The sequence below is a fragment of the Ruditapes philippinarum genome, unplaced genomic scaffold (assembly GCF_026571515.1).
Source record: "Ruditapes philippinarum isolate M1 unplaced genomic scaffold, ASM2657151v2 ctg5135_1_1_1_1, whole genome shotgun sequence".
Lineage (NCBI taxonomy): Eukaryota > Metazoa > Mollusca > Bivalvia > Venerida > Veneridae > Ruditapes > Ruditapes philippinarum.
In genome coordinates this window covers 71,174-95,373 of record NW_026864056.1, presented here as the reverse complement: position 1 = coordinate 95,373, position 24,200 = coordinate 71,174, and the positions used below count along the sequence as shown (strand labels likewise).

At 33.5% G+C, this 24,200-nt stretch overlaps 1 protein-coding gene across 1 annotated transcript in view; it reads left to right on the top strand.

The window, feature by feature from the left end:
* The first annotated feature begins 9,740 nt into the window (after positions 1-9,740).
* LOC132724291 (uncharacterized) overlaps positions 9,741-24,200 on the top strand; it is a 31,584-nt gene continuing 17,124 nt past the window's right edge. The window contains exons 1-3 of the mRNA XM_060709128.1: positions 9,741-9,871; positions 10,116-10,189; positions 20,094-20,408. Of these exons, the coding sequence (XP_060565111.1) occupies positions 10,126-10,189; positions 20,094-20,408 (379 nt within the window). The 5' untranslated portion in view covers positions 9,741-9,871; positions 10,116-10,125. The remainder of the gene's footprint in view (positions 9,872-10,115; positions 10,190-20,093; positions 20,409-24,200) is intronic.

The following is a 24,200-nucleotide window of genomic DNA, read 5'->3' as shown; positions in this document are numbered from 1 at the left end:
GATCAATCATTACAGTTGTAGTTTGCGTAGTTCCAGACCACGAATGATGTGAAAAACACAGACAAGATGACTGACCACGAACCACAGACCATGTAACAGTGCTGGAAACTGTTTTGTCTTCAGTGGTAATAGATGTTGGTTTACTGTTATAGCAATTCCATGTCAAATTAGCTAGTGGATTTCCGCCATGTGACGAACAAGACAGTTTGCCAAACTCAGATTCTATAAGTGAATATTTTTCACCGTCTGTGAATCCCATAATTACAGGTTTCTCCGGGGGATCTTGAAATGATTGATAAAATCTTTTCAACAAAAAATCAAATATTTAAAATTGACGAGAGTTATAAAAATGTAATTGATGTCTTGTAACTCCACTTTACAAATATTTTATTACTGTACATATAACTTCTTATTATAGACATTTTCAATACATTCCTTAAATTCTTTGAGATGTATCGCTGTTTTAACTTGACAGCACAAATTATTTAAATGAAATAAGATTGGTACATTTTATATCAAGATAGAGATGTTTTAATATTTTCATATCTTTTTCAAACGAAACCTTTTCTACAAAGTGAAAGAGTTAAGAGTGAGACAGCAAAATCAAGAAGACAAATAACATTTATGCCATGCTAAAACATACTCATATGGCCAGTATTTTGCACTTTATACACTGCTTACCGTATGAATATCGTTTGGCCAGGAAATGAATATTTATTTCTTTAAAAAATGCTTTGAATGAGTATACATATTGTTTTCGGTCGGCAAAATTAAAAGTGGTGATTCAACAATCTTTTAGAAATTTAGTAAATACAATTTGTCTGTAACAGTACAAAAGGAAATATGTTTTGGTCTTTTTGATTGCTAAATATTAGCACATTCTGCATAATAAGTTCATAAATTACATACTGAGGACCGATGAATTTTGAGAATTGAATATATTAGCTTCCCGTTATGTACGCTTCATTCCCGACTTCACATTTATTGATTGTTGTGAGCCCTATCTTTTTATCAAAATCCATTATTAATAAAAAACGGCAAATGTCGGAATACAGTATTTTAGTAAATTGAATGTAGAAAACAAATGACGTTTAACGAACACAACTATCTCAACAAAAAAGCTTGCAATTGTTAAAGATTTGCTTTAAAAAGAATAGCCTTATTTTAACTATATCAATGAAAAACAGATTTATCAATTCTTTCAAAAGAAGACTTACAAGCAACATTCAAAGTCAAACTATTGCTGTAAACTGCTCTGGTTTCGTCGTCTGTCCTCGCTTCACAATTCAACATCCAGTTGTTAATCGATCTATTTGGGTAAAATTGTAAGGTACTTTCGACAACTACAATACCATCCTTGCTATCATTGAGTATCTGTGTTGACGAATTTACAGTTATCTTATGTTTTACGCTTTCAATAGTTTCATAGAGATACCAACTTACTCTTGGTTGTGGTCGACAAGGTGATGTCTTACACTTGATTGTATGTCGGAAATGCTCTTTTATGAAACTAGAATTTGGTCCAGAAAGTACTACATTTGCTACAGAAACTGAAATATATTCAAATAAAAGCTAGAATGATATCAATCTAGCGAATATCTTGTGCATATTTTTATGCATAAAAGATGCATATATTAACAAAAAACTCTTTTAAGAGATCCTTCAGACATTAAAAAACGAATTCATGAAATATATTGAAACAAATATATGCATAAGGCCATTCATTATTCTGCAGTCTAAGAGTAAGAAAATTACTTTTAGGTTGTGCCGAGTACTTTACATGTATAAGATTAATTTACCCAGTTGAGTAAATACAATATCGAAAATCACAAATGTATTTTTTTATTGAATCATTTGCAACTTGATACTAAAAATAAATTGGACAAGTGCCACAATGAATACAAATCTATCTTATAAAAACCATAACTGGTACGCCGTAATATTTACATTGTCAGCAGAGCATTTCTTCAAATAATAGTTTTTAACACATTCAAAAGCAAAATACCATACCTTTGCAACATCCCAATAAATATTTGGAAATGAGAAATTACATTTTTTGAAGAAGAAAAAAATAGTCCGAAACGGACCCTATTGAGGTAAATTCTACAAAAAAAAATGAAAATGAAACAATTTTTTTGAGTTAAACTGACGTCTAAAATTTATCTTCCTATATTCAAGCAACCCCTTATATGCTGTTCAAATCGGACCGGATGAGGTATTGCGTAAGGCCGAGTGATAACTTCCCACTATGGACATGTAGTAGACGTTCATAAATAATGGCGCTTAAGGTGACGGTTTAAGTTTTTTAAAATATATATCTAAAATCATATATCTTAACAACAAAAGCACAAGAAGCGTTGTGGCCAAGTGTGTCATAAAAAATAATTGAAAAGATGAATACTATTTTCTTTTAGAATTCTCCCTTGCAACTCTGTCAGATTTGAATTTTATTTAAAAATATTGGAATTCAATTTTTAGAAAGAAAAAAGTATACTAAACATGTACTTTTTTTTCTCGAAATATTAGGAATTGGTCATATATTACATGTTACCTGCCTCCGTGTATATAAGTATACAATTCACTACAAATATGAAGAGAAAGATTTACAACAAATTGTATTAGCATTCTTAAACCAAAAAAAAAGAGATAATTGTGTACATGACTTTTTTTTAAGTTTTAGTTTACTAATTGTGATGCCTAGGTTTAATTAATTTTACAAACAATTTAACAGTTGACGAAAATAAAGCATATTTATGTAGTCTGTCTTTCCTGACACATAGCAGTAACCACCCAAAAAATTTAGTTTATTGTACGCTACAGTTTAGCACTCAATATATTATGTTTAATCCCAAAGACTAATAAAACTTATCAAAATGACAAATGAATTATCATAATATACGTTAACTACTTCATTATGAAAGAACGCCCCGTCCGAATTATATTGTAAACAACCGATCACAATTCATCTTTTTGACACTTATCCACTTAGCAATTCAAAAGAAGTGTACAGTACTGATTATGAAATATTACGTAATTTGCGATTTCAAATACCCTACTATTTTAAATTTAATGACTGATAGATCAAACTGTTTTAGTGTTGTAATGTTTTATCAGAGGGCGTATACGCATTTGAATAAGTCCTATGTTGGTTTAAATCAAGTCTTGCATAATTTCTTACATCTGTTTAACTTATTATCTATTGTATCATTAACTGTTTATCATATTACATTTTTGGTACTAAGATTTATGCCAAACGACTGTTTTGTTAATGGGATAACCTGAAATGATATAAACCTTTAACCCATTTCCTAATATACGCGAAACAACACACTTTTGATTCCCCCCCCCCCCTCTGTTAGGCCTCAAATAGTGAAAAAATGTCCTTTTTGGGCCCCAAACACATGTTTTCGTTTGAGAAATGTTGCTTAAAAGGTGAGCACTTTTTCGGCGCCGCCCGTTATCCAAAAGATACATCAGGGGGTTGCGAGAAGTTTTGGGGGTTTGAAGGGCGGAAGTCCTCCTTACCGCCAAGAAAGTTTTCGACTTGTGAGAGGCTAAAAATGACCCCAGGTCGGTCATAAGGTAATGTGTAACCAACGCTGAAAAGGGACTCTATCTCCATCCCTTGAGAAGTTGCAGCACTTTGAAATAAATTTTGATGGAAAAGCAAGACCAAATAGTGATTGTTGTCAATTTTGAGATGTCCCCTCGTTGCCATGGTAACAAGAAATTTAAGACTGAGCAAGTCGTTACAAAGGCAATGGTCCAGTCAACATTTGTGCCAAGTTTGATAAGTATTGAAGCATTTTTCATAGTTTCATAGCAGTTTGGACTTGTAACAGGAGGCTTTTCAATGAAAACGGCCATTTTTCACAATATGCTAATGAGGGAAAGGGTTAAGTATGAGAATTGCGAATAAAACTCGCATTCACAAACTCTAAATTAGGAGTTCATTGCTTAAATCATGGCGCAAAACTTCGTTCGTACACCTTATCTGAAAATGTCTATAAGAAGATTGGTGCCCTATATCCAGTTATTCATTTCAAACACACTAAAACGCAAGACAGTGGTATGCATAGGTTCACATGTCTTGATCGACTGTATCGGGGTGGGGGTCTTCAAATGCAAATCAAAATGCAGAAAATATTAAATTTATTACTTATATTCATCTTTGCATCAGTGTTTTGTCACAATTAAGCTTTTTAAATATTGAATATTCCTTTTGATTCTATTAAATTATCATTTATTTTTTTTATTGCTGATAAAATTTGTTCTTTCGGTTATCCTTCTTTGTCGTTCGCAGAATGCTCATGCGTGAAATGCTACTTCCGTTATAAGGAACTATCATTATGTAAAAATATATATATTTAAGTTGGCAAGTATTCTCTATTTTGCTGGAATATTTCTAAAAATTATTGGATCCCTGGAGAGTCGGTGACCATTGCTGTGCAATAAAGATAAGAATGTGAGATTACTAATTTAATATGAATATATCAAATCCATAATACTCCCGTCAATGTCAAGTTATTGAAATTTGCCTAAACTGTCATTACTTTGTTTTTTATTTGCATAACAGTATAATATTTGAACAAACACAATGACAAAATGCACATGTTGAATAATTTTATACGACTTTGACTTGAATTTGAATCATACTTGAACAAATGTTTTCTTAAAGAACCGACATTTTGGAAAATTAAAACAAAAATGTGCTTGACCTTTAAATGACCTATTCCGTCAAGGTCAAATAATTGTTTTCCGCTTAAATGATCTTAACTGTAATTGATTTACGGATTTGATTCATCTTCTAACAAATATGCATAGCAAATGTATATTTGTTATCAACTGCACTGTCTGTTGTTTGAAATTAATTTGTCAATCATTTTCAAAATCTGTTCCTTTGCTCTGTAAATGGTGAAAATAATGCTTTTTTTTCTTTTTAAGGGATGGAACAAGCGTTTATTTACTAAAAAATTATTTTGACAGGGCATACAAATTTTGTGCTTAATGTACAGAGCTTGGTTGGGCTATCCTACTCACTTAGGTGTCAGCGTCGGCGTTTAGACTTAAGTTTGGTGAAAGTTTTACTAACAACTTCTTGAACAACATTAACGTCATGTACAATATCTTATTTAATCAACCGCTGAAGAGAGGAGAGTTGCTTCGAAATTCACAAATATTTGAAATCATAAAAGTTGATAGCTGTTCAAAACCCATAAAACTGGCATGGAATTTACAGAAGAATGGCCTTTTGCGAACTAAAACAGTTTCTGGTTTAAGTTGTGCATGAAAGATCGATATCTGAAAGTGCTGAACTTTTAAATATCATACTTTCGATATTATAATTCGAGGTTGCCTTCCAGGGTCCGTAAATCTGGCATAAATATTGGCTGAATTATGATCCGTTGTGAACAAAAGACACATGGGTTTAAGTTTTGCTTGCCCGAACAATTTTCACTATTAATAAAGGAACCCACTTGAAACTTATAATATATGTATTTCTCTTTGTGACTATAACTAGGAGTTACTGTACAAGGCCCAAGACTTTGAAATGGAATTTGACTGAAAAAAATGCCCTTTAACTATTTGAACTAAAACATTATAATTTTCTGGTCCTTATCCAAGACTCAAAATTATGCCACGCCTTTTGAATTCAATCGTCCTTTGTGTTAATTCCTTCATTAACCAGATTCTTGATTTAATATCAAGCACTACTAATAGTGAAGCTCTCTGTCCTACTGACAACCCTTGATATGTGCACTTGTTATACAGCGTTACCTTTAATATCAAAACGAAGACCGGCGGTGAGATTTCAACTTCTAGAATTACCGGGTTCATCTTCATGGATTTACAATTTCAAATTCATAAATTTACGATTTTAACATACATAATACTTGAAGTTGATTTTGAAGCTACATTTGTGAAGTTATAAAAACATTAATTCATAAAATTGATTTCATGACCTTTTTTGAAAAGTTAAGAAACAAAGAGTATATCATTAATAACAGACATACTTTTAAAGGAACATAACGCGGCTTTTTCAATGATTTGTCAACAGCAACAATACTACTTTGGTGATAATACGGGTTGTATGTGCATGAACATCTAATCTCTAAAATATGTTCTAACATATGACGATAGAAGGTTAAAGAAATGAATCCCTACTTAAGTATTTTTTTATCAATTTGTCATTATTACAGAAAACGAAATAACTAGATTACTGAAATGATCATGTAGATTTTAAACCAAAATGTAGTCAAATGAACATAGCAATCTCGGTTTCTTAAAGGAAAAGCAATAACAAAATCATCTACTAAGACTTGGAGAAAAACGGATTTCCTTAAGAAAATTTAGTTACAATTATCATACACACGTCTTTTTCAATTCAATGCCCTTAATAAAAGTACAAATTAACTGTCCAAATGTCGATCAGAACATTCCCACTTGACGTTGTTATATTTAAACTGTTCAAGTAAAATCTTCAAATTAAAATTGTACACCTAACCATTTAATGGTGCCAATGATGCAAGTGTCAAATTGACCTACACAATGGTTTTTGATATATTATTATATTTTGTATTGTAAAAACGTAAAGGTATATTAACTCACCTTTTACTAATATTCTGAAAGTATTGCTACTTCTGTTACGCTCAAAACATTGCCATTGGGTATTAAGATCCTTTTGCTGTACACGTAATATAGTTACAGTAAAAGATGTATCAGAGGGACAACCAACTCTGTAAATGTTGTCATCAGCGAAGATTCCACTACCACTACAAATGCCATCTTCATGTCTTACTATAGATGGTGTATACAGGTTATTTACAAACCACTTTGTCCCTTTAACATTTGTGTAGCCAATATAGGTACAGTTTAACGTTAAGGTCTCGTTTATATCGACGTATGCCTTGGTCGGAGTTAGAACTATGCTTTGACATGATACACCTTTAATAAAATGATAATTGATCAGTTATTTATGGCTTTGATGCGTAAAATATCATGCATACAAGCATGCTATTGCATGTGAATGCGTTGGGGTAACGGTACCGGGTAATAGATACCCGCGTTTAGTCTACGCTCTATTTCCTGAATTACACCTATTTATCTCTTAGATAATGGTCTGTTCAACAATTGTAAATGAAAAATAGGTCCGATATAATAAAATTGAATAATTATAATGGATTAGATTTTATGTACGGGAACTACTTCTCTTCATACAAAATAATGGATAATTTCGGTACCCCATATCAGGCCTCATAAGTAAGGGTTATTCTATGTTTAGAACATAATGGGATTTCCATGATTTGTGTGACGAGCCGAATATTGATGTGTAACATTCAAATTTTGGTGAGTGCGCGTAATAAAAAATAATGTTTAAGTAACTATGATTTTTGTACGGGAACTGCTCGCATGCCAGTAGCTATCTGGGAAAAGAAAACTTTAACTATCGAAGATCAATATTGGATAATTATGGTGGCATATTTCTGTTATCAAATAACCAAAAGAAAAAGTAAAGTGATTTCTCATTAGAAATTATTGAAATTTTACATTTACATTTGAAGTGAACTTTGATATATAAATGCAGAAAGAAAACCATTGCTAACCTTAATAGTGAGTTATCTATCCTCAATGTACTTAAAATTAAGGAAAAATTAAAAATTCAAGTTCTGATAACTCGAAATTACTAAAATGAAATCAAATTCAAGGATAACATGAAGTTAAGTCCAAAAAAAAAAAAAAAATTTTTCAAACCTTTCTAAGTAAGATAGTATTATGATTACTTTAAATACTTGGTTTCATCTTAACAAATCTATATTTTAAAGTAACCACAAATGAGGTACTGGACCTTTGTCCGCATTAATCCAATAAGCACTATATGTACACTGTTACAACTGACAATACTGTACGCAAAGTGTATCATCAAATACCATAATCATCTAGAAATCACCGGTATTCACTTCCTTAAGAAGTTATATTTGTATAATTGAGAGAACAGTTTTGTTTTCATTCCAAAGTATGTGTGTCTGTTATGAGTGTAGCTTAATCTGTTGAATCCAATTTCTTTTTATCTTGAGTAGTGTCAAAATTATCATGTTCTTCATAATAATAAAAATAATAAAAAAAATGTTAATATGATATATTTTAATTATAAGCATATTTTATTTTGCTGCAATGCTTATGTTCTGAATTTTAATTAATGAAAGATAAACGAAATAAATTGAATTTTTGTTCAATACTGCATCTTTGAAAGTATTTATTAGCCTCAGTCCAGACGCTATGTAACGGATATCTATATCTACTGCAAACCGTTGAAGATTATGGGAGAAGGTACAGTTTAATCAAATTTGTACAATTTTCTATTCATATTTACATATTGTTTTATTGTGATGAAAATAAATAATTGTCCACTGCTCTACATATGTTCGGGTGAACGATTATGTGTAAATTAAAACTACTTATAACTTAATTATACAAAAACACAAACACACACTAAAACACATCTAAACTCAATTTTTGGTGCATGCTCGGACCATTATAATCTTAAATTTCAGTATAAACTATAAACTTAGTTACCAGTTATAATAAAAAGACATTGAATAAACTCGATTTCATTAAGATTTCATTCTTTTTGTTATGCGTTGAATTCCACTCAATTTTCATGAACTTGCCATTTGAATGATTAATGCTGGTATGGCGATACAAAGGTAAATATGCCACGAACACATGCCTAAACAAACTTTTCAGCTGCCACTACTTCTAACACCGCTGGTGCATATAAATGAATATATGTACAAACAGAACGCAATCGTCTGCACGGAGGTGGTCTACGACGAGATTTCTGTGAGGCACGTTATCCCACTTAATGACAGGAATCCGAATATTACTATGTTTCAACAGAATAATGCCAATAGCAATGGAAACTATAAAATTCCTCCAAGAGGAATAATGTTGAATTCATAAATTCATGTTTGACCCGCCAAAAGTCGAGATTTGAATTCGAACACACGTTGGATAATTTAGACTGTCGCCCTATTTAAGGAAAATATACACAAAGTCAATATGTGTTTTTCATCTACTATCCCTACAATATTTTACGTACCATTTATTCAGTTTCCCGTTAACCTTGGGTGACAAATTTTCCCACACAAATTCAAATTGATTACAAGAATACAAGTAATAATAGATAATGATAGATCTTCCAGCAAAGCAATAAATAAGTAGGTCAAAGTTGTTTGGTCACAATGTCGTTTACACTGTTAATTTTAAAAAATCAAAAGAGATATTCATTGTATTTCTTTGGCTGGTCAGTTTATTTGGCATCGAATGTGTATGTTTTAAGTGGTCCTTAAATTGTCAGAATCAAAGTAAATCACAGAAACCTAATGGTAACTTTTAAGTAATTATACCTCTCTAAAAATGTAGGCATATAAAGAATAAATTTTACCGAAATATTAAGATTCCTTACAACAATAAGACCCCCAAAACCGAAGTTGAATTATCGTACGACTGACCAACGTATGCAATAATCTTTATTGTTAAGGTCGTCGCTTGAATATAAATCTTTGAAGGTAATGTGGACTGCATAAAGTTTTTTATAGGTTCAATAATTGAAATAAAATGTTCTTTAAAGTTCCGGCAGGGCTGACGTTTTAGATTTATCGAATCGCCTTTACATGTGTTTTATTATGAATGTGGGTAAATTGTAGTAGATTTTTACGATGTATGACGGTAGTTAACTTAAAGTGTGTATCGATTATCAATCGTGTTTGTGTACAGTCTGTGTTAAGTTATGACGTCTGTCTTTTAGCTAAGTAACTGGATATTAATATTATAAGAATAAAAACAGTTATAATTTTCTAGTTTTAGAAAAGTAAGTAATCTTTTAAGTATTATCAATTTTGAAAGGCATATATAACATGTATTTGATTATTGTTTTATTAAATAATATGTAAAATGTTATTACATGAATATAGATAACTCTAAAAAAATTCTTAAGATAAACATGATTGCTTTTCTTTTGCATAACGGATCATAAAACCGTTACGTTTTTTTTATTTGAAGCATTCAATTTTTGTTTCAAAAGCAATATTGATATAATATTTCTTGTTCTTAAGCTACTGCGTGATGTGTTCGATGCGATGGTTCCTTCTCAAAAGTTGTATATTTGGAGTGTACATTTCAATCACAGGTAATGATCTTTGAAATCTATATCAATGAAGTCACTAAGACTTTATTTTGGCCATTATTATACATAAGTTGAAAATATGATAAAATCTAAATTAGCGAACGTCGATCTATCTAGGTGAAAAGACAGGGGGTTATTCTGTGTTTTGATGCGCAATCCAGTTTTTTCTCTCTAAATGATGTTGTAGTTTTAAATATTTAAATATTTTGAGATGAGTGCTCAGTTAAATGTTAAACACTAAATGCCTTAACATAAAAAACAGCTGATTTTTAAAATGTCGACTTGTTGCCTAATGCGTTTTTCATTTCATCAGGCTCTATAGTGACTCCTAATTTGTCCTGTCTTTTTAGCTCACCTGACCACGAAGTGGTCAAGGTGAGGTATAGTGATGGGGCTATGTCCGGCGTCCGTCGTCATGCGTCGTGTGTCGTCAACAATTTGGTTGTTATCAGTCTAGCAGTCACAGTTTTGATTGGATCATCATCAAACTTTGTCATAATGTTTGTCTCAATAAAATACAGATCGAGTTCGAAGATGGGTCATCTCGGGTCAAAAACTAGGTTACAGGAGCTAAAAATAGAAAAAGCTTGTTAACACTCTAGAGGCTGCAATTTTCATCCAAATATTCTGGAAATTTGTCAGGAAGGTTGTTTTAATGATATCTAGTGCAAGTTCGAAGATGGGTCATCTCCGGTCAAAAACTAGGTCACAGGAGCTAAAAATAGAAAAAGCTTGTTAACACTCTAACAATTTGGTTGTTAACAGTCTAGCAGTCACAGTTTTGATCGGATCATCATCAAACTTTGTCAGAATGTTTGTCTCAATGAAATACAGATCGAGTTCGAAGATGGGTTATCTCGGGTCAAAAACTTGGTCACAGGAGCTAAAAATAGAAAAAGCTTGTTAACACTCTAGAGCCTGCAGTTTTCATCCAAATATTCTGGAAATTTGTCAGGAAGGTTGTTTTAATGATATCTAGGTCAAGTTCGAAGATGGGTCATATCCGGTCAAAAACTAAGTCACAGGAGCTAAAAATAGAAAAAGCTTGTTAACACTCTAACAAATTGGTTGTTAACAGTCTAGCAGTCACAGTTTTGATTGGATCATCATCAAACTTTGTCAGAATGTTTGTCACAATGAAATACAGACCGAGTTCGAAGATGGGTTATCTCGGGTCAATAACAAGGTCACAGGAGCTAAAAATAGAAAAAGCTTGTTAACACTCTAGAGGCTGCAGTTTTGATCCAAATATTCTGGAAATTTGCCAGGAAGGTTGTTTTAATAATATCTAGGTCAAGTTTGAAGATGGGTCATCTCCAATCAAACACTAGGTCACAGATGCTAAAAATAGAAAAAGATTGTTAACACTCTAGTGGCTGCAGTTTTCATCCAAATATTCTGGAAATTTGTCAGGAAGGTTGTTTTGATGATATCTAGGTCAAGTTCGAAGATTAGTCATCTCCGGTCAAAAACTAAGTCAAAGGAGCTAAAAATAGAAAAAGCTTGTTAACACTCTAGTGGCTGCAATTTCCATCCAAATATTCTGGAAATTTGTCAGGAAGATTGTTTTGATGATTTCTAGGCTAAGTTCGAAGATGGGTCATCTCCGGTCAAAAACTAGGTCACAGGAGCTAAAAATAGAAAAAGCTTGTTAACACTCTAGTGGCTGCAGTTTTCATCTAAATATTCTGGAAATTGGTCAAGAATGATGTTTTGATGATATCTAAGTCAAGTTTGAAGATGGGTCATGTCCGGCCAAAAACTAGGTCACAGGAGCTAAAAATATAAAAAGCTTGTTTACACTCTAGGGGCTGCAGTTTTCATCCAAATATTTTGGAAATTTGTCAGGAAGGTTGTTTTTATGATTTCTAGGTCAAGTTCGAAGATGGGTCATCTCCGGTCAAAAATTAGGTCACAGGAGCTAAAAATAGAAAAAGCGTGTTAACACTCTAGTGGCTGCAGTTTTGATTCAAATATTCTGGAAATTTGTCAGAGAGGTTGTTTTAATGATTTCTAGGTCAAGTTCGAAGATGGGTCATGTCAGGTCAAAAACTAGGCCACAGGAGCTAAAAAAAGAAAAAGCTTGTTTACACTCTAATGGTTGCAGTTTTCATCCAAACATTCTGGAAATTTGTCAGGAAGGTTGTTTTGATGATTTCTAGGTCAAGTTCAAAGATGGGTCATCTCAGGTCAAAAACTAGGTCACAGGAGCTAAAAATAGAAAAAGCTTTTTAACACTCTAGTTGCTGCTGTTTTGATAAAAATATTCTGGAAATTTGTCAAGAAGGTTGTTTTGATGATATCTAAGTCAAGTTTGAAGATGGGTCATCTGCGGTCAAAAACTAGGTCACAGGAGCTAAAAATATAAAAAAACTTGTTTACACTCTAGGGGCTGCAGTTTTCATCCAAATATTTTGGAAATTTGTCAGGAAGGTTGTTTTATTGATTTCTAGGTCAAGTTCGAAGATGGGTCATCTCCGGTCAAAAATAAGGTCACAGGAGCTAAAATTAGAAAAAGCGTGTTAACACTCTAGTGGCTGCAGTTTTGATTCAAATATTCTGGAAATTTGTCAGAGAGGTTGTTTTGATGATTTCTAGGTCAAGTTCGAAGATGGGTCATGTCAGGTCAAAAACTAGGCCACAGGAGCTAAAAAAGGAAAAAGCTTGTTAACACTCTAATGGTTGCAGTTTTCATCCAAACATTCTGGAAATTTGTCAGGAAGGTTGTTTTGATGATTTCTAGGTCAAGTTCAAAGATGGGTCATCTCAGGTCAAAAACTAGGTCACAAGAGCTAAAAATAGAAAAAGCTTGTTAACACTCTAGTGGCTGCAGTTTTGATAAAAATATTCTGGAAATTTGTCAAGAAGGTTGTTTTGATGATATCTAAGTCAAGTTTGAAGATGGGTCATCTCCGGTCAAAAACTAGGTCACAGGAGCTAAAAATAGAAAAGCTTGTTAACACATTAGGGGCTGCAGTTTTCATCCAAAAATTCTGGAATTTTGTCAGGAAGGTTGTTTTGATGATTTCTAGGTCAACTTTGAAGATGGGTTATCTCCGGTCAAAAACTAGGTCACAGGAGCTAAAAATAGAAAAAGCTTGTAAACACTCTAGTGGCTGCAGTATTGATTTAAATATTCTGGAAATTTGTCAGAAAGGTTGTTTTGATGATTTCTGGATCAAGTTCGAAGATGGGTCATCTTAGGTCAAAAACTAGGTCACAGGAGCTAAAAATAGAAAAAGCTTGTTTACACTCTAGTGGCTGCAGTTTTGATTTAAATATTCTGGATATTTGTCAGGAAAGTTGTTTTGATGATAGCTAGGTCAAGTTCGAAGATGGGTCATCTCCGGTCAAAAACTAGGTCACAGGAGCTAAAAATAGAAAAAGCATGTTTACACTCTAGGGGCTTCAGTTTTTATCCGAATATTCTGGAAATTTGTCAGGAAGGTTGTTTAGATGATATCTAAGTTACGTTCAGAGATGGGTCATCTCCGGTCAAAAACTAAGTCACAGGAGCTAAAAATAGAAAAAGCTTGTTAACACTCTAGTGGCTGCAGTTTCCATCCAAATATTCTGGAAATTTGTCAGGAAGGTTGTTTTGATAATATCTAGGTCAAGTTTGAAGATGGGTCATCTCCGGTCGAAAACTAGGTCACATGAGCTAAAAATAGAAAAAGCTTTTTTACACTCTAGTGGCTGCAGTTGTCATCTAAATATTCTGGAAATTTGTCAGGAAGGTTGTTTTGATGATATCTAGGTCGAGTTTGAAGATGTGTTATCTCAGGTCAAAAACTAGGCCACATGAGCTAAAAATAGAAAAAGCTTGTCAACACTCTAGTGGCTGCAGTTTTCATCAAAATATTCTGGAAATTTGTCAGAAAGGTTGTATAGATGATATCTAGGACAAGTTCGAAGATGGGTCATTTTCGGTCAAAAACTAGGTCACAGGAGCTAAAAATAGAAAAAGCTTGTTAACACTCTAGTGGCTGCAGTTTTCATCCAAATATTCTGGAAATTTGTCAGGAAGGTTGTTTTGATGATATCTAGGTCAAGGTCGAAGATGCGTCATCTTCGGTCAAAAACTAGGTCACAGGAGCTAAAAATAGAAAAAGCTTGTTAACACCATAGGGGCTGCAGTTTTGATCCCAATATTCTGGAAATTCGTCAGGAAGGTTGTTTAGATGATATCTAAGTTACCTTCAGAGATGGGTCATCTCCGGTTAAAAACTAAGTCACGGGAGCTAAACATAGAAAAAGCTTGTTAACACTCTAGTGGCTGCACTTTTCATCCAAATATTATGGAAATTTGTCAGAAAGGTTGTTTTGATGATAGATAGGTCAAGTTCGAAGATTGGTCATCTCCGGTCAAAAACTAGGTCACAGGAGCTAAAAATAGAAAAAGCTTGTTTACACTCTAGAGGCTGCAGTTTTTATCCGAATATTCTGGAAATTTGTCAGGAAGGTTGTTTAGATTATATATAGCTCAAGTTTGAAGATGGCTCATCTTAGGTCAAAAACTAGGTCACGTGAGCTAAAAATAGAAAAAGCTTGTTAACACTCTAGTGGCTGCAGTTTTCATCTTAATATTATGGAAATTTGTCAGAAAGGTTGTTTTGATGATAGCTAGGTCAAGTTCGAAGACGGGTCATCTCCGGTCAAAAACTAGGTCACAGGAGCTAAAAATAGAAAAAGCTTGTTTACACTCTAGGGGCTGCAGTTTTTATCCGAATAGTCTGGAAATTTGTCAGGAAGGTTCTTTAGATGATATCTAAGTTACGTTCAGAGATGGGTCATTTCCGGTCAAAAACTAAGTCACAGGAGCTAAAAATAGAAAAAGCTTGTATACACTCTAGTGGCTGCAGTTGTAATCTAAATATTCTGGAAATTTGTCAGGAAGGTTGTTTTGATGATATCTAGGTCAAGTTCGAAGATGGGTCATCTCCGGTCGAAAACTAGGTCACAGGAGCTAAAAATAGAAAAAGCTTGTTAACACTCTAGTGGCTGCAGTTTTCATCCAAATATTCTGGAAATTTGTCAAGAAGGTTGTTTTGATAATATCTAGGTCAAGATCGAAGATGGGTCATCTCCGGTCAAAAACTAGGTCACAGGAGCTAAAAATAGAAAAGCTTGTTAACACTCTAGGGGCTGCAGTTTTGATCCCAATATTCTGGAAATTCGTCAGGAAGGTTGTTCAAATGATATCTAAGTTTCCTTCAGAGATGGGTCATCTCCGGTCAAAAACTAAGTCACGGGAGCTAAAAATAGAAAAAGCTTGTTAACACTCTAGTGGCTGCAGTTTCCATCCAAATATTCTGGAAATTTGTCAGGGAGGTTTTTTGATGATATCTACGTTAAGTTCGAAGATGGGTCATCTCCGGTTAAAAACTAGGTCACAGGAGCTAAAAAAGAAAAAGCTTGTTAACACTGTAGTGGCTGCAGTTTTCATCTAAATATTCTGGAAATTTGTCAAGAATGTTGTTTTGATGATATCTAAGTCAAGTTTGAAGATGGGTCATGTCCGGTCAAAAACTAGGTCACAGGAGCTAAACATATAAAAAGCTTGTTTACACTCTAGGGGCTGCACTTTTCATCCAAATATTTTGGAAATGTGTAAGGAAGGTTGTTTTGATGATTTGTAGGTTAAGTTCGAAGATGGGTTATCTCCGGTCAAAAACTAGGTCACAGGAGCTAAAAATAGAAAAAGCTCGTTAACACTCTAGTGACTGCAATTTTGATTAAAATATTCTGGAAATTTGTCAGGAAAGTTGTTTTTATGATTTCTAGGTCGAATTTGAAGATGGGTCATGTCTGGTCAAAAACTAGGTCACAGGAGCTAAAAATAGAAAAAGCTTGTTAACACTCTAATGGTTGCAGATTTCATCCAAACATTCTGGAAATTTGTCAGGAAGGTTGTTTTGATAATTTCTAGGTCAAGTTCGAAGATGGGTCATCTCCGGTCAAAACTAGGTCACAGAAGCTAAAAATAGAAAAAGCTTGTTAACACTCTAGTGGCTGCAGTTTTTATCTAAATATTCTGGAAATTTGTCAAGAAGGTTGTTTTGATGATATCTAAGTCAAGTTTGAAGATGGGTCATCTCCGGTCAAAAACTAGGTCACAGGAGCTAAAAATAGAAAAGCTTTTTAACACATTAGGGGCTGCAGTTTTCATCCAAAAATTCAGGAAATTTGTCAGGAAGGTTGTTTTAATGATTTGTAGGTCAAGTTCGAAGATGGGTTATCTCCGGTCAAAAACTAGGTCACAGGAGCTAAAAATAGAAAAAGGCTTGTAAACAATCTAGTGGCTGCAGTATTGATTCAAATATTCTGGAAATTTGTCAGGAAGGTTATTTTGATGATTTCTGGATCAAGTTCGAAGATGGGTCATCTCAGGTCAAAAACTAGGTCACAGGAGCTAAAAATAGAAAAAGCTTGGTTACACTCTAGTGGCTGCAGTTTTGATTCAAATCTTCTGGAAATTTGTCAGAAGGTTGTTTTGATGTTTTCTGGGTCAAGTGCTAAGATTGGTCATGTCCGGTCAAAAACTAGGTCACAGGAGCTTAAAATAGAAAAAATCTTTTTAAAACTCTAGTGGCTGCAGTTTTGATCCAAATTTCCTGGAAATTGGTCAGGAAGGTTGTTTTGATGATTTCTTTTTTGAATATGGGTCGTGTCCGGTCAAAAATTAGGTCACATTGCCCAAATATGGAAAAATCTTTATAACACACTAGAGGTCACATGTTTGACTCAGTTGTCATCGAACTTGGCCATGATGCTTGTTTAAGACATTGTTTGGATGCGGTTGTGTCAAGTGAGCGATCCAGGGCCATCATGGCCCTCTTGTTTTAAATGCTCCTAGTATTACTACTTTTTTATCATAATAAGCTTTTTGGCAGAAATGGCTTAATGTTTGACACTCTCTATGCACACTAAAGGCCTCAACAGACGGAAGGATTTAGTTGTACAAAACTAATGAGAGATATGATGTACAATTTTAAAATCTATACGTAACAATTTTTGCATTCAGACTGTAATTCTGCATTGTAGGAATCATCAGGTTCCCTAAAATAACAGTTCCCAATTGATCCCTTACATACTTTACTTCTTTTAAGTCTATAATTGTCACAGGTTGATATAAATGTGCAGCCCGATCAAAAATCGAACCTGGGACCCTTAGAATACCATACAGAGGATCAACCAACTGAGCTATCTGGCCGCTAACAAACTACCTCGCCTTATTAAGGAATAGCTGTGATATTTTCAATTTCTGAATAATTTGGGATTCGAACATACCACAACTGTGGGCCTTCTGACGATTATTTCAACATCCTTTTGACGATTATTTCAACATCCTTCTGACGATTTTTTCAACATCATTTTTACCCCATCTTACTACAAAGTTTACTTTTTAGCCCTTATTGTTCTGGAATTTCATTCATTAAACACATTATTAGGGGATAATTGAGATATATGTCACCTGTCATCGTTGGAAATCTGTGCAACTTGTATTAAGAGAGAGAACATGTCCTATCCTATAAATATAGTATTCAATTGTATAAATTCAAGAAAAAGTAGCCTTCACACATTTAGATTTGTTTGTACAATTTAGTTTTAAGTGGTGTTGTACTGCAATATCCTAACGTCTGTTGAGGCCTTAAATCTTGTTTTAATATTTTGCTTTCTCTCAGTAGGAAAACATTCTTTCTTACAATTTAATTCTATAGTTTCTATTTTAAGGTAGAGTGCATAATAATGACACATATACTAGACCTGCCGTTAGCCATTTGCAACAATTTTCATCATTTAGCTGCAGAAATCATGATTTTACAACTGGATTTCATACCACTTCTCTGCTAATTTGATAAAATTTTGTATGAAATCAGAAAATCAGATTTTGGCTAACATAAGATTCAGGGTAAGCTTTGCTGTTTTAAAGATTGGTCTGTTTCAGTGACCTAACAAAAAAATAAAGTAAAGTTTAAACTGTATCAAAATGTTTTGACCAGATAACCTATAACCTGTTTTCAATTTGATTATTAGTCAAGTGAGCATATTGGCAGAACGTTGTAGTTAAATATATACTTACATTAAATCTCTTTGACAAAAAATAATAAGCAATCTCTAAAGTCGGGTGTACATATAGAGTCACTTAATGTGATGCAATAGTTGTCAGGTATTATTATGTTTTAAAATTAATAATGACAGAAAACTAGTAAATAATTACCAATTGGATGTAGTCACAAAAAGTAATAGTTTTATGTTCAGCTCTAGCTTCTTTCTACTCAACTTTTTGTATTTCATACACTTTTAAGACGACACTCGTACTTCGATAAATTCATTTAAACCAACTTTAAAAAAAGTTATTTATTTAATTTTTATGCATTAAATGTCTCAAATCTTGATAGAAAATAACTTTTTTTAATGTCTTTGTAAATACTTGACTTTAAACAAAAAAATAATTATAATTTTAAATTGTCGTATCAAAGTCATGTTAATTATTTAATTATTAAATGATATGCCACTTCAACATATGTCCGAAACGAAGCCTTTCTCTTTTAGACTTCATCGTTTCATGCTAGATTATTGCATAACAGCAACTATTGCACCTAAGTGTGTTGCAATAGGTGGAAACATTCTGTAACACCTCTTTATGACCCAGTGATATCTGACATCTAATAAATATTATTTTATTGCAACAAAAATAATCTTTAAATCATAACGTTATAATTTGGAGACATTAATAAACGATGTACAGTATTTATGTTTCATATTATGAAAAAAAATTAACGATTAATGACAAATGACCAAGTAATTCATGCATTTGTACTTGAATTAAACGAAATACCGATTTTCCTTACTGGTGCCTGGATTGTTATCAATAATTTACAGGGTATAGGTTGTAAAACGTTTAAAAATAGTTTCTGTACTGACTTCCGCCAAAAAAGATCACTAAGGTATTCAGAAGAGTTTGATAAAACTACTAAGCAAAGAATCCCATTTTAAATATGTTTAGTGATAATTGACTACGTTGTTTTACTAAATCGAGGCTTATGTGTAAAAGAATAGGATAATGTTTCCGATTGCTTAGTTAGTACATGCCGACTTTTTTTATTTTCCCCATAGCTACCTTGTGGAAATGAAAGGAGGATCGTATGAGTCACCAAATTAGGGTCAACTTCTTGCTGATCTTTTTTCTCATATTTTTATATTTTGACATTTGTAAAATTAATATGGATTGTCTTGGTTGTCTTCTTTGCGTTTTTTGGGATGACTGTCTTCTTAGATTGTCGTTGACGGTAGGTATTTTCTCACCACATCCCTCTTCCCCCCTTTCCCCCCCCCCCCCCTTCAAATTTAAAGGTCTTATCCATTTTAGTCCCATATGGGCCCGTTTTAGTTTTTATTATTTTAAATACGTCTTCCTCTCCTTTCGCCGCCCTTATGTCCACTCCCGGTTTTGGTTTATTGCCTTTTGGGTCCCCCTGCGTGGATGTGTAGGGGCTGCGTCCTGTGAACGTTACCTTTGGTGAGTATTTGCGTCAAAATTGTTACCACCAAAAATGACTTTACATTATGGGTTGAAACTTACATACTTTTTTGAGAGCCTTATAGGTCAATGTCCATGGCCCGTAATTCTAACAAGGATCTTGACAAAATCATGGCCTTTTTATCACTTAAAAATGACATTTTCCAGGTTCTTGATTTACAATCACGCACTATGATAAGGCGGCAAGCTGTCCTGTTTTTGTTAAACTATGTAACCATGTAAAAGTCTTTAAAAGGTTTTATACATGTGGTCATGATAGTCTTAATGAATGCAACTTTAAAACCTGAATAATTTATTGAATTGTGAATTTCAAACAGAAAAAGTCATTTATATTCATTCATGCTGTATTAATATTTTTTTCAGAGGCAAATGTTTCGCTTAAAACATCTGATGGAAAGACGACTTATTTAATAGACTCTACAGTGGAACTCGTTTGCACAATAACTTCTTATAATAATGAGATGACTTGGTATGTTGACAATGTCCCCTACGCCGACTGTTTTCTAGGGACATGTGGCCCTTCTCCAAACAAACCATATACATTCCAATACACTTTTGATGAAACTGCAGGGGTATTCAACCTCACTATAAGTTCAGTGAATTTTTCTCACGCAAATCTGACATTTGTTTGCGACGATGGAACACAGAGAGACACAATTTCTTTTAATGTTACAACAGGTAATGTTTCTATTCTAAATGGATCACATATAATCTTTTGGTATTTTTTTGCAAAAGAAAATTTTGAATCAACTACAAACGACGTTTTGAAATACCATAGTCTGAAAAGTGCATTACTTAACAGTTGAAATTGCTATAATTATGTGTACTGTTTCACATTATAATGCATTGTTATGTGCCGGCATTATACAAATATCATTATTATTTGTTCAACAATAAAGAAAACATGATTTCGGTTTATTTGAATAGCTATAATTTCTAGTTTACGTTATATTTCTATTGTAACTTTACCATATCTAATAAGGATTGGTTACCTGAGGTCTTCTTCCCCCTGTTTTGCTGGAAAGTCGCTGTTTGACCTTCAAAAGTCTTTGTGTGACTTAAATTCAAATAAAAACAAACAAAAAAAATTGCAGAACTGTCTTACTGGATTCCTACTATTATAATATGGTACAGGTAAAATATATCACATTCTGGTCACAAATCAGTGTCTATGAAAATGTCAGTTTGAAATTAAGTTTGTATAAAGTATCCTTTTAATTTGAAAATAGAAGATTGTAATGCAAATATAACAAACATATAAAGTTTGATCAAACAGGACAACAAGAGTAAAGTACTAAACAACAGCACAGAGAAACCTTCCTGTGCGTGTCAAAATTAATATATCTTAATTCTCAAAGTATGCAGTCATGTCATTAATCACACTATCCAATGTATATAACTCAAGCATGTATTTTCATTTAATTTTAGGCTTTTTGAATAATAGCATGCTGGTTGTAATAAATGTGACAGGTCAATCTTATTCAATCTTAAGATCTGAGTAGTTATCGTTTTAGGATCATAAATAAATTATCTTTTGTGCACGACTGTCAATAACACTTGCATGTATTTAGACAGCATTACATCCCGTTGAAACTAACAGTTCCTACTTCAATTTTTGTGCGCAAAAGCAATCGCGACAACAACTACAGAACATATTCACATCGAACTTCTGACGTACATATGGCTACTTTCAAACAAAAACTTGCAATTTTTTTACCTGGATAAAAGCATTTCTGACTGCAGTTACAGTAAATGAAGTTACAAAAGTAACTCTGAATTCATAAGTATTACATCACTGATGCTACACTATATAGTTAATAAATTTCTTACTTTATCTTATTTTATACGGCGTCATATGTTCAATTATCTACAGACAACCCTGTATAATTATGTAAATATCTGAGGGTAACTACTAATTTTGTGATTGTGTCTGCTATTTAGGTTATAGGAAAGGCAATAGGTAAAAATATCTGGAAAACGTAAAATAAAAGAAAGTCACATAAGGATGAAAGTGCATCTTATTCATGTGATTGGTACGCCATAAAGGGTGATAGTGTTTAAGTTAAGTCATATTTAGGAGACATTATCTTCTTGGTCTTTGTAAGTAAACGACTGTTCAAATTAGCTAAAAGTCCTATTGTTGGTGATTGATAATTTCTAATTCGGTGAAAGTATTTCCTAATAAGATATCAAATATCAAGACTTATATGCTGACCGTTCCAAGGCGGCGCCCCACTGTGTTCCTCAGATGTATGTCTATGTTGTTTCATACTGTTTTGGTGACACTTTTGTTGTGTCCCTTGTTGTTTTCTCGTCTACGGTAAGTATCTTCCCCATTGCCTCTAGTTTTTTATTTCTTTGATTACCCCCCCCCCTCCTTTCCCCACCCCCTTCCCCCCCAGGCGGTCCCCTTCCCCTTTGTGTGGGCCTATTATTATTTTCTTTGAATTCCTAATCAGTTACAAATTATTTATCATTTAATGATTAAACGTGTCGTTGCCCTGTCCTGTTTATGTTTGGGGTCCGCCTGGGCTCCTTGCCATTAGTTCTTGTTGCTGGGTCATATGGGGGTTGCGTTCATTGAACGCCGCCTTTCCTTGTTGATCTTGTTTATTATATTTTTTGGCATAACGACATACCCGTAAAGAATTGGAAATAAAACGCACACAATGACCAATTAATTTGGATCAACATTCTTATTCCGTTATTACATTACTAGGCCATTTGTATTAATATGGTATCAAATTGGCGTAATAACGCCTTTTGTTTTGCGTTATAACGCCTTTTGGCTCAAGTTATTGCACCTTTTGGTTCCCGTTATAATGCTTTAGTTCGCGTTAAAATGCCGTATGGTTCGCGTTATATCACCTTTATTCGCGTTTATAAGCATTTATTTTGATTCGCGTTTATATGTCTTTTGGTTCATGTTACAGCGTCATTATTCGCCTCATTACGTCTTTTGATTTGCGCTTTTTACGCCTTTTGATCCGCGTTATAACGTCTTTATTCGTGTTACTAAGCCTTTTGAATTACGTTTTTGTTCTTTAAGATTCGCGTTGCTACGTTTTTATTCGCGTAACTACGCCTTTATTCGTGTTGCTAGGCCTTCTTTGCGTTACTACTTCTTCCTTTTATTCCATTAAGTACCACTTTTTGTCGTTATAACGCCTTTTTGCGTTACTAGTCCTTTATAAACGCTATTACTCCGTAGTTGTATAAGAATAAAGATAAAGCTTTTACAGTTTACTTGAGATCGTGGACGTAAAACTTTAATTGTTGACAACGACAAAATATTCACCTGAGATGGCTCATAGATAGCTATTTACGATCGATGAAAGTCAGTCGTAGGTCCAAGTCCTTCCAAACGTAGTTTGTTAATACTCTAGTGATCAAATTTTGTTTCAGTTGCCACAAACGTTAGTCAGAATGTTTTTCCCAGAAATAACTGGTCACATGGCCAAAATGATAGAACACATCTTGTAAATACTCTAAAGGCTATTGTCAAGCCTTCAAAATACTCACAACCATGTGTTTTAGCCTTAATCAAATTTTTAAATTTGTTTTCATAATCTTTTCGAGGTATACTGTTCAAACACAAACACTGGAAAATAGCCAAAATGAGATATTTTCGCGTTTGATATTTTCTTCCAGCAAAGTGTTTATTGAGCCTCGGAAATAGAAAGAAGTCACAAGGGGCAATATCTGGCGAATAAGGAGTGTGAGGAAGCTCGACAACCTGTTTATTGTTTCTGATATTCTCGTACAATGGCCGCTTTGTGTGTCAAAGCATTGTCGTGCAACAACCTTAAACCATGGATACCAATTGCTGGTCGATGTTTTTTTAAATTTTTCTTTAATTTAAGAAGAACCTTGCCTTTGTAAAACCTACCATTACAGATTTACCCTTCGGTACGGCAATTTGAATAAAAGAACCTTCATTGGTAAAGAAAATTACACACATGACCTTTGTGACACTCATGGTGCGTTTTGCTATGCAAGGTCTTTGTCTTCCTTCAGTTGCCCATATTTTGTTATGTATCATTCGTTTGATCTTATAAAAGTAAACCCATGTATTCTCGTCAGTGATTATTATAGTTAGGGAACTGTTTCAACAATCAATTGTTTTGCGATTCTAACCCAAGCAAGTGTTTGCTCTTTTGTGGGGAGATCTGGCACTCATTCTTCTCATTTTAAATCACGTCTGAGAACTGTTTTAGTGTCTCCTACAGAGATACAAACGCTTTTAGTTGTATACCTAGTTGTAAATTTTGTATCAGTAGCAATCAAATCATTTACTTTTTCAACCCTATTTGGCAAAGTAGCAGCTTTCGGGTGTATCTCTAATTGAATCGTCATCACTTTTAAATATCTTACACCACTTTGTAACAGGTGAAAAAGAAAGGTTCCCATTAACACGACATATTTCATTAAAAAAATGTCTTTCGCCTGCATACCATGAATACAGCGGTT